Source organism: Melanerpes formicivorus, unplaced genomic scaffold (assembly GCF_026170545.1).
Source record: "Melanerpes formicivorus ecotype bairdi unplaced genomic scaffold, bMelFor1.0.p_v2 SCAF_1, whole genome shotgun sequence".
In the NCBI taxonomy this organism is placed as follows: Eukaryota; Metazoa; Chordata; class Aves; order Piciformes; family Picidae; genus Melanerpes; species Melanerpes formicivorus.
In genome coordinates this window covers 60,884,698-60,896,457 of record NW_027142353.1, presented here as the reverse complement: position 1 = coordinate 60,896,457, position 11,760 = coordinate 60,884,698, and the positions used below count along the sequence as shown (strand labels likewise).

General features: G+C 47.1%; 1 protein-coding gene across 1 annotated transcript in view; it reads left to right on the top strand.

Moving 5' to 3' along the window:
- The first annotated feature begins 1,696 nt into the window (after positions 1-1,696).
- The window catches only part of DYNC2H1 (dynein cytoplasmic 2 heavy chain 1), a 157,162-nt gene continuing 147,098 nt past the window's right edge, over positions 1,697-11,760 (top strand). Inside the window, exons 1-6 of the mRNA XM_068148259.1 lie at positions 1,697-2,094; positions 5,225-5,395; positions 7,100-7,235; positions 8,219-8,337; positions 9,214-9,358; positions 10,146-10,378. Coding sequence (XP_068004360.1) covers positions 1,894-2,094; positions 5,225-5,395; positions 7,100-7,235; positions 8,219-8,337; positions 9,214-9,358; positions 10,146-10,378 — 1,005 coding nt within the window. The 5' untranslated portion in view covers positions 1,697-1,893. The remainder of the gene's footprint in view (positions 2,095-5,224; positions 5,396-7,099; positions 7,236-8,218; positions 8,338-9,213; positions 9,359-10,145; positions 10,379-11,760) is intronic.

The window sequence follows — 11,760 nt, the reverse complement described above, 5'->3', positions numbered from 1 at the left end:
AGTGCTTTCCTGTTACATGAAAAAAGGCTAAGAGAGATGGGTCTCTTTATCTTGGAGAAGAGGAGGCTGCGGGGATCTTACTAATACTTACAAATATATTAGGGATGGGTGTTGTGAAGATGGGGACAGAGTCTTCTCAGTAGTCCCTGGTGAGAGGACAAGAGGTAATGGGCATAAACTTGAACATAGGAAGTTGCATCTAAAGATGAGAAGGAACATCTTTATTTTGAGGGTGGCAGAGCACTGGAACAGGCTGTCCAGAGAGGTGGTGGAGTCCCTGGAGACTTTTCGAGACCTGCCTGATGTGCTTCAATGTGATCTGTTAGGTGATCCTGTTCTGGCAGGGGGTTTTGACTGATCTCCAGAGGTCCCTTCCAAGTCCTACCACTCTGTAATTCTGTGGTCCAGAATAGAGCCCCAAAGATGACCAGTGGACTGGAGCACCTCTTCTACAAGGACAGGCTGGGAGAGTTTGAGTTGTTCAGCCTGGAGAGGAAAAGACTCTGGGGACACCTTATACTAGCATTTCAATATCTGAAGGGGACCTGCAGGAAGGCTAGGGAAGACCTTTTAGGAAAGCATGTCACATAGGAGATTTAGGTTCAACATAAGGAGGGAGTTCTCCACAATGAGGCTAGTGAAATAATGGATCAGGGTGTTCAGAGCTGTGGTGGAGGCCTCATCTCTGGAGATGTTGAGGGTCAAACTTTATGGGACCCGGAACAACCTGATCTAGTTGGAGATGCCCCTGGTCACTGCAGGGACATCGGACAAGATGACCTTTGAGGGTCTCTTCCAACCTAATGCAATGTGTTATCTGGGGCCAAAAAGAGGTGGCATTTCACCATAGAGACTGTCAGTTTGAGGAAATTGAAGGCATTGGCAAACATTGAGTGACAGAGAGCTAAAGCTTTGACTAATGAAACCCTGTAAACCACAAGCACCGGCCAGGTCACTGCTGGGCTCCTGGCATGAAGCATGAACGTGGCTGCGGTTCATTGCGATTCAGATTTATTCTGCGGTGTTAGTTGCTGGTGTTGCTGCTGCACGCTCAACAGCGGCTTATTTCCAGCTGTCCCACGCTGCCTGCCTCTGCCCTCAAGGTCCAGTCTAACTCGAGAGGCCGGGGGCTGTGGGGTGGGTGCCCCTCAGCCAGGAGGAACCACAGCCTTCCGCGTCTGCCTGCTGCTACTGGCCGGTGTCTGAAATGCCTTAGCACTTGCGCACCGCCACTCGGGGCCGGGCGCGCACTAGGGGCAGCTGTCTCTCCCTGTCTTGTGGTACAATAGCAGCGCGGTCCCGTGAAACACTGACTCGGAAGCTGATCGGTAATGGAATAGGTCGGGGGGCGAGGGAAGTATCCCAAGTACTTCGGTGCTCCGTAATGCAGCCCATGGGCAGGAGAGATGCTTTCACGACTCCGAGATCACAGCAACGGCCGGCAGAGTTCCACACCGTGCTGGGAGGCGGGCGGCTCATGCCTGTAGGGCTTAGCCCCGCCCCTTCCATCCCGTCACTCACCCTCGCCCCGCCCCTACACTGTCTCATCCTGGCCCCGCCCCTCCCCTCGCTCATCCTGGCATGGCTGCCGATTACCGAGCGTGTCGAGCGTTGTCTTCTCCCTGGCGGCTGTAGCGGCGCAGTTTTTGCCTGTAGCCACCCGGATCACTCTCGCGAGCGCGCCGGGACCGCCATTTTCAGTCACCATAGTGACGGGTCCTGGCAACGCAGGGACGCCGGGAGGCCTCGGGCCTCGCTTCGTACCCCGGCGTGAGCCGCCGTGCTTCCCGCCGGCCGCCCTTTGGGTCTTCCATCAGACCTCCATGTAGCTCCCGTGGGGTTCTGCGTTTACCCACGCCTTGATCGTACCCGGCGGGGCTGCGTCCTGCCAGCATGGCCGGGGAGGGAGACAAGAGGAAGCGCTTTATTTCTGCCACGGCTGCTAACTTCTTCGGGCTGGATCCAGCTGTGGGTTCCGCTGCCCTGGCCGCAGGGCTCCATTCCCGTCCGGAGCTGACCAACTTTCTCGATGATGGCAATGAGTTCCTCCTCGTTGTGCAGTACTCGGGCACCCAGCTCACAGCATCCAATAAGGTACAGTAGTGCCCAGCCGAGCGTGTGCAGGCGCGTAGGGATCCCGTGTGTTCAGCGCATCCCGGTGCGCCACTGGGGATGCAGAGCCGGGGGTCTATCCCAGCTTTAGTCGCTGGGGTCTGATTCGGGAAATAACTTCTTACTGCGCATATCTGTCTCAGTTTCTGCTACATAAAGTACTGTTAAGAGTCTGATAAGAACCCTATGGTCAGCTGTGCCCATGCTGATAGGTAATTTTAATGTGCTGTGTGAGTGTCATGTTTTCTGGCCACAAGTGGCAGGTGGGGTCTGATGTGTAGGTCTGTTTGTAGGCATGCATGCAGGTGACTGGAAGGAGACTGCATTGCCAATGCCCACGAAGGGCATGCAGCCCAGTATGTGGTGTGTTGGCTGATATTTGACAAGTTCCAAGGTGGATATTTGTCCAAGTGATGCATATTGCTGATTGATGTGTCCAGGCTCTTTGTGTGAAATGCCCTGCTCGGTGTTTGCGTGCAGCAAGTAACTCATCTGAGTGGATGCTGCTGGGTGTGATGTGCAGTGAAGGTCACCCTATAATTGGAACATAGTATGGTGCCTATGTTTAATACAGGCAAAGTGTGGGTCTTGATCCCATCATTGTACTGTGATACCAGGGACACAATGTCTGTTAAGTCAATGACAGTATTTTCCTGCACTGAAGACTAGCACAGGGGGTCTTTAACATGTGAACTGTTGTGTGGGCCAGTAACTTACAAACCTCCTGATGTGATTACCTGAGTAGTCTGTCAAGTCTAGTACATGTAACTATATTCATGTAAGAATGATCATTTGCAAGGAGCAGTTTTTGGAGTGTGCTGCAGAGCCATTGTCTAATGCACCAAAGTTCATCCCCACAGTCAGCAACTGTGGAAGGTCAGATACCTCTTTGGGCTGTAATATATACCTATTGTCTCAGTCAAGCAATGTCTGCAGGTGTTGGGCTAAAAACTTGGTACTATCCAGTCAATTTGAAAGCTGTTCATCCTAGCCCTGTGTTTCTTCTAACAGAAAAAGGGTTCACAGATGTTTACAGCTGCACAGAATTTGGGACTATCTTTTTGGTGTTGCTTTATCAAATGTTTAATAGCACTTAGGAATAAGTTTTATGAATTCTCCTCTAGACACAAACAGTTTCAACAATTGATTCTATGGAACTTTATCCTTAAGATGGACTGTGAGGAGAACAACAGTCATGCTACTATTTAATGATTTTGCTGATAAAGGAGGATGTCTTTCTCTGTCCTCATTGAGAAATCTGGGAACTGCAATCACTATGCATTTACAGACTCAGGGGAATAATACCAAATATTTAGAAGAATATTCCCAAAGTTATGTATTGTAAAAATGCAATTAAAAAAAGGTAAACTTTGTCCTTAGTTTTTTTTTTCAGGGCACAAGATGGAGGTTTTTTTGCTTTCAAAATCAAACTAGTGTTAAGATTCTCTAATGAGAAATGCAATACGTATTTGATACTGGAATTCAGGTTCCTATAGAATAGAATAGAATAGAATAAACCAGGTTGGCAGAGACCTTCAAGATCATTGTGTCCAACCTATCATCCAACACCCCCCAACCAAGTAAACTATGCAACCAAGCACCCTGTCAAGTCTCCTCCTGAACACCTCCAGCGATGGCGACTCCACCACCTCCCCGGGCAGTCCATTCCAATGGGCAATCACTCTCTCTGTGTAAAACTTCCGCCTGACCTTCAGCCTGAACCTTCCCTGGTGTGGCCTGAAACTGTGTCCTCTTGTTCTGGTACTGGCTGCCTGGGAGAAGAGACCAACCTCTGCCTGTCTACAACCCCTCTTCAGGTAGTTGTAGAGAGCAATAAGGTCACCCCTGAGTCTCCTCCAGACTGAGCAACCCCAGCTCCCTCAGCCTCTCCTCATAGGGCTTGTGTTCCAAGCCCCTCACCAACTTTGTTGCCCTCCTCTGGACACGCTCCAGCAAGTCAACATCCTTCCTAAACTGAGGGGCCCAGAACTGGACCCAGTACTCGAGGTGTGGCCTAACCAGTGCAATGTACAGGGGGAGAATGACCTCCCTGCTCCTGCTGGCCACACTGTTCCTGATGCAGGCCAGGATGCCATTGGCCCTCTTGGCTGCCTGGGCACCCTGCAGGCTCATGTTCAGCCTACCATCGACCAGTACCCCCAGTTCCCTCTCTGCCTGGCTGCTCTCCAGCCACTCTGACCCCAGCCTGTAGCACTGCATGGGGTTGTTGTGGCCAATGTGCAGAACCCGGCACTTGGATGCGTTAAATCTCATGCCCTTGGACTCTGCCCATCTGTCCAGCCTGTCGAGGTCCCTCTGTAAAGCCTCTCTACCCTCCAGCAGATCAGCTCCTGCCCCCAGCTTGGTGTTGTCAGCAAATTTACTGATGATGGACTCAATGCTGTCATCCAGATCATCAATAAAGATGTTAAAGAGCACAGGGCCCAGCACTGATCCTGGGGGCACAGCACTAGTGCCTGGCTGCCAGCTGGATGTGGCACCATTCACCACCACTCTCTGGGCTCAGCCATCCAGCCAGTTCCTAACCCAGTGCAGTGTGCTCCCATCCAAGCCATGGGCTGACAGCTCGGCCAGGAGTTTGCTGTGGGGGACGGTGTCAAAGGCCTTGCTGAGGTCCAGGTAAGCTACATCCACAGGCCTCCCCACATCCACCAGGCGGGTCACCTGATCATAGAAGGAGATCAGGTTGGTCAGGCAGGACCTGCCCTTCCTAAATCCATGCTGGCTAGGCCTGATTCCTTGGCCATCCTCTAAGTGCTGTGTGACTGCACTCAAGATTACTGGTTCCATAATCTTGCCTGGCACTGAGGTCAGGCTGATGAACTCTGGTAACTATAGTAACTATAGTAACTATAGAACTATAGTAACTACAGTTACTATGAACTCAGGGATGAGTATAATAAAAGTTTTCATTTTCTGTACAAATCAGGTACTACCAGAATGTTATGAGAGCCCATGGGGAGCAATGTGGTATTTGATAGTCTTTTTCTTGTTGCAAGTAATTTGTGTAAGTGGTACACACAGTTGAGTGTGTGCCATAGGTAGTCCATGCAATCTTTCTAAACAAATCCTGCCTTCTGGATTATTACAGATTGAGGCTACAGATTCAGAGAATAATGTGCTGGTGTTCTTCAAGCTGCGACCTGATGTGATTACAGAAGAAAATCTTCACAGTAACATTCTTGTGTCATCTATGCTGGATTCACCAATTAACACCCTTTACCAAGCCGTGCGGCAGGTTTTTGCGCCGGTGTTACTGAAGGTGAGCAGTATGCCATGTCAAGTGTTCTGTAGGTTTACTCTTTACAGGATGTTTACTCTTCTGAGATAACTGTTTTTTATGTTTTAAAAGGAAAATATTTTTCAGGTCTTATGTATGGTTGCTTAATATGATTCCTGAATGAAAGATACTTCACCTCCAATCCGTAAGAAGGAAAGGAGGATTCTGGTTGTGCGTACGCCTGACTAGAAATGTGGAATACACCGGGCAGGGGTGGATCATAGAACCATAGTATCATCATAGTATCATAGTACCTTAGTATCATAGTATCAGTCAGGGTTGTAAGGGACCACAAGGATCATCTAGCTCTAGCCCCCCTGCCATGGGCAAGGACACCTCACACTAGATCAGGCTGGCCAGAGCCTCATCCAGCCTGGGCTTAAACACCTCCAGGGGCGGGGCCTCAACCGCCTCCCTGGACAACCCATTCCAGGGCTTCACCACTCTCACGGTGAAGAGCTTCCTCCTCACATCCAGCCTGAATCTCCCCACCTCCAGCTTCATTCCATTCCCCCTAGTCCTATCACTCCCTGAGATCCTGAGAAGTCCCTCCCCAGCCTTCCTGTAGGCCCCCTTCAGATACTGGAAGGCCACAATTAGGTCATCTCAGAGCCTTCTCTTCTGCAGACTGAACAGCCCCAACTCCTTCAGTCTGTCCTCATAGGAGAGGTGCTCCAGCCCTCTGATCATCCTTGTGGCCCTTCTCTGGACACGCTCCAGCACCTCCACATCCTTCTTGTAATAGGGGCTCCAGAACTGGAGGCAGTACTACAGGTGGGGTCTCACCAGAGCTGAGTAGAGGGGGACAATCACCTCCCTTGACCTGCTAGCCACACTTCTCCTGATGCAGCCCAGGATCTGGTTGGCTTTGCGGGCTGCAAGTGTACATTGAGAGCTCATGTTGAGCTTTTTGTCCACCAGCACCCCCAAGTCTCTCTCCTCAGGGCTGCTTTCCAGCCAGTCACTGCCCAGCCTGTATTTGTGCCTGGGATTGCCTCGACCCAGATGCAGGACCCTGCACTTTGATAATGGAGACAACAGCTCCTTACCTCCTGTCCACCAGTAATTCCAGTCTTGTGCCCTTTCCTTGTTTTAGGTATACTTATATTTTCCATTAAGCATATAGATCTGTTTACTGCAAGCTATGATTCTTTAACATATGGCCGATAAGTGTACAAGGCTCTAGATTAATTTGTACAGACGCATTTCGCATGGTTGTGCTTTTCAAAAACATTCTGAGGCTTTTTCTTCTCTTCCACTTGAGAATATATTTCTTTTGTGTTTTTTTTATTTCTGCCAAAAATGATGTCCATGGCTGTTTTTCATAAGCTGAGCAAGCAGAGTTTCAGCTTTTCAGTACTTTTAGCTTCTCACCTATCATAGTGTTAATAGAATAATGTTAGAAAGACACATAATTTTTAGTGTCTGGTTGTATCAGCTTCCAGATTATACTGTCACAGTAGACTCCAAGTTTATTTAGCTTAACAAAAATCATTAACAAAGAATTTTGAACACATTTTCAGATTGCCTTTATAAATCTGACAACTGGCTTATGATTTTGTAATAAAAGTTGGCTTACATTTTTACTCTGAATTAAATGAAGCATTAAATCATCCCACAGTTAGGACTAATGGGAGGGAAAGAGTAATTATCACATGACTCAGAGTTTTCCATTTTTTGTTGCAGGATGAGAGATGGAGTAAAACATTTGATCCCAAACTCCAGAAACTTTTAAGTGAACTTGAAGCTGGTTTGAGTACTGTTCTCAGGAGATCAGATCCTAATTACACAGGAACACTATCCAGTGAAGATGATGTGCGAGGTTTGTTTTGCAGTTATTCCTTTTATTGTAATTTGAAGTTAGGTGTAAATAATTTATTTACAGGTTGGCTTTTCAATCTTCATTATCTGCCAAACAGAAAGGGACCTGGGGATGCTGATCGACAGCTGCCTAAACATGAGCCAGCAGTGTGCCCAGGTGGCCAAGAAGGCCAATGGCATCCTGGCCTGCCTCAAGAATAGCGTGGCCAGCAGGAGCAGGGAAGTCATTGTGCCCCTGTACTCTGCACTGGTTAGGCCACACCTTAAGTACTGTGTCAAGTTCTGGGCCACTCAGTTTAAGAAGGACATTGAGACACTTGAACTTGTCCAGAGAAGGGCAAAGAGGCTGGTGAGAGGCCTTGAGCACAAACCCTATGAGGAGAGGCTGAGGGAGCTGGGATTGTTTAGCCTGGAGAAGAGGAGGCTCAGGGGAGACTTTATTGCTGTCTGAAACTATCTGAAGTGTGGTTGTAGCCAGGAGGAGGTTGGTCTCTTCTCTTAAGCAACCAGCACCAGAACAAGAGAGCACAATCTCAAGCTGTGCAAGAGGAAGTTTAGGCTCGAGGTGAGGAGAAAGTTCTTCACTGAGAAAGTTGTTGGCCACTGGAATGTGCTGCCCAGGGAGGTGGTGGAGTCACCATTCCTGGATGAGTTCAAGAGGGGATTGGACGTGGCACTTGGTGCCATGGTCTAGTCGTGAGGTCTGTGGTGACAGGTTGGGCTCGATGATCTTTGAGGTCTCTTCCAACCTTGGTGATTCTGTGATTATCCCAGTGACTGCTGAGTGTGAAGTATAACAAGTTGTGGTGAGTAGACTGCGATTAGCGATGTTCATCTCTGGTCTTTTGGTGTGAACTGCATCTATTCAGTGTTAGAAGTTGAAGGAAAATTACATACTTACATAGTAAAAATCTGCTTTACACAGTATTCTTTTGTGACTGGTCATGTATTTCATATTTAAACATTTTCTGTTATCATTTGCAGCTATACTTACACCAACGGATGAATTTCAGTTCTGGATAGAATGTGCTCATCATGGCAGTAAATGGTGTAGTAAAGAGAGAGCTTCTTATTTTAAAGACCTGTTTGAGGACATTGCAAAAGTATGTTTGATTGGTCATACATTCTTTGACTCAGAAAAAATGCACGTTCTATGAAATATATTATGTCATATCCTATCCTATTTGTATTATATTATAGTATATCATACCATATCATACAATATCATATTATATCATATTATATTATAATACATTCTATTCTATTCTATTCTATTCTATTCTATTCTATTCTATTCTATTCTATTCTATTCTATTCTATTCTATTCTATTCTATTCTATTCTATTCTGTCATTGGAATGTGCTGCCCAGGGAGGTAGTAGAGTCACCGTCCATGGAGGTGTTCAAAAAAGGATTGCATGTGGCACTTGAAGCCATGGTTTAGTTAGACATGAGGTGTTGGGTGATAGGTTGGACTTGATGGTCTCTGAGGTCTTTTCCAACCTTGTTGATTCTATGATTCTCTATGTCACTATATCAAATATATGAATATGTATCTGTTTAGTTTTCTTGGGCAAAATGTTCCTTTTAGTGACACACAATTTTGCATGACAATGGTGCAGGGGAATGCTAGCGTTTAACTGGGAGCAGATTTGACCATGGCATAATAAGAGCTGTTGTAGTAAAACAACAATGTGCTACAGTGTATGAGCTGGAAATTGACTAATGAAATTATAACAAGGCAAACTGACAATGCAGATGATAATAATGAATGCTATCAAGCCAAAGTTTGTACACCTGTCAAGTGATTGGTTGAATAGTGCTTTGAATATCAGTGATAAATGCCTGGTTTTTGAGAGCATTGTGCCATATTCTGTTAAGCTATAAAACCTGGCAAATTAATGCCATCCTCAGAAAAGTATGAATGTTTCTACAATATTAGTTGAGAGGTAATCTATGTAAGGATTTTTTTTCCCCTAGGATTATTATAACTTGGATAGTCTCTCATTATTGGAAGTGGTGGATTTGGTGGAAGCTACCAAGGATACTGTTGATGGTGTGTGGAGACAAACGGAACATGATCCTTATCCACAGCCACGCATGCATAATCTCTTGGATGTAATAGGTAATCCTTTTTGAAATGAAGCTGAGAAAAAAAGTTAAATGAATGACTGATCAGAGAGCTTCCTCCTTCTGAAGCACCAGTGATAGCCTCAGCATTAAGGTTATTTCCTCTTGTGAATATGATCCATGAATACTATTGCCTTATAATATCCAGTAATTCAGCCAATTCTGGTAGTTGTCTTCACACATGCTTGAGAAGATGATAGGTAATACCAAGGTGGATCTGGATACAGTTTAGTCTGTGGACTGGATTTGTCTTGCTTCAGTTTGGCTTCTTGCATTTCTCTCAAAGGAGAAAAACTAATTTAGATAACCCCCCCCATTTGAAGATTAATTCAGTCTGCATGGAGGAGAAAGCAGGGCATGCAGAGAGGTTGCTTCTCATTCTCCTAAGAGCAGTGCCACATTCTGGGAGAGGCATAAGACAGTCAGTTTGCTGCTGCTGGCAGATTCCAACCTTATTGATTCTATGATTCTATGTGTGTGTGTGTGCAAGTGCAGGGAAGAATTACAGGGGGCAGCCAGCTACTGCCATCACCACTGACAGACAGATGCTTATGTGTGGATTCCAGAATGCAAATGCATCAGCTTCCTGTGCTGGGCCAAGCTCTGTTTAACTTGGAGGTGTTTAAGGGATGTATTGAATCTGAAACAAAATAATGAGTTATTGGTACATTTGTGTGATTTAAAATCAAGATGTTACACTAATTTTTTTAAGAGGTGATTGGAATGTGGTGTTTAAAGGAGCAAACACAAGGCACTGTTGTGTGTACAATTTTGTGTTCCAGGTGGCTCATTGGGTAGATATGTGCAGAGAAAATTATCAGCTTTGAATCTGTGGGAGGACAGTTTTCACAACGTTAAGGAAAATGTCAAGGCCGGCATCTTGATTTGTGAGCAGTGGGTATCAGCTTGTGAGTACCTAACGGGACAGCTCTGGCAACGTTACGCTCTACATCCCTGGAAAAATGAGAAACATTTCCCTGAATCGTTAGCCAGACTTGGCAAACGTCTTGATGAGGTAAAGCTCTGACTTACACACATACTTCTGGGATCAGGAGACCCGCCTGGTGGGTGTGGGGAAGGCTGTGGATGTAGTCTATCTGGCCTTCGGCAAGAGGTTTGATGCCGTCCCCCACAGCAAACTCCTGGCCAAGCTGTCAGCCCCGTGGCTTGGACAGCAGCACTCTGTGCCGGGTTAGGAACTGGCTGGAGGGCTGTGCCTAGACAGTGGTGGTGAATGGTGCCACACCCACCTGGCAGCCAGTCACTAGTGGTATCCCCCAGGGATCAGTGCTGGGCCCCATCCTGTTCAATATCTTTATTGATGATCTAGATGAGGGGATTGAGTCCACCGTTAGTAAATTTACAGAGTGGCAGGAGAGCAGCCAGGCAGAAAGGGACATGGGGGTACAGGTTGACAGCTGGCTGAACATAAGCCAGCAGTGTGCCCAGGTGTCCAAGAAGGCCAATGGCATCCTGGCCTGCATCAAGAATAGTGTGGCCAGCAGGAGCAGGGAAGTCATTGTGCCCCTGTGTGACCGTTTGGGGCTGTCCCCTTAAGAAAGGGAATATGGTAGTCGGATGTTGGTAAACGACAAAGACGGATCTAAACTAGTTTCATTGGTAGATTGGGAGGAAGCACCTTCTGAACTGGGAGTGCAGCAGGGTATCTTGGGCTTTCCTGCACTTTTCCAGTTCAGTTCTGTTTTCCCCTCCTTCAGCAGCAGCAGCTGTTTCTGGGCTTTCGGCCAAGGCTTGACCTTGATAACTGATAAACCCTGTACTCTGCACTGGTTAGGCTGCACCTTGAGTACTGTGTCCAGTTCTGGCCCCCTCAATTTAAGAAGGACAATGAGACTCTTGAACATGTCCAGAGAAGGGCAATGAGGCTGGTGAGAGGTCTGGAGCACAAGTCCTACGAGGAGAGGCTGAGGGAGCTGGGGTTGTTTAGCCTGGAGAAGGGGAGGCTCAGGGGAGACCTTACTGCTCTCTACAACTACCTGAAGGGAAGTTGTAGGCAGGTGGGGGTTGGTCTCTTCTCTCAGGCAACCAGCACCAGAACAAGAGGACACAGTCTCAAGCTGCACCAGGGGAGGTTTAGGCTGGATGTTAGGAAGAAGTTCTTCACAGAAAGAGTGATTGGCCATTGGAATAGGCTGCCCGGGGAGGTGGTGGAGTCACCATCACTGGAGGTGTTCAAGAGGGGATTGGACGTGGCACTTGGTGCCATGGTTTAGTCATGAGGTGTTGGGTGATAGGTTGGACTTGATGATCTCTGAGGTCTTTTCCAACCTTATTGATTCAATGATTCTTTGATTTCATTAGAAACAGAATTAAACAAGGCTGTTTAAAGTTACAAGGGAATTAACACACTTCTGTAACATTTTCAGAGCCAGATAG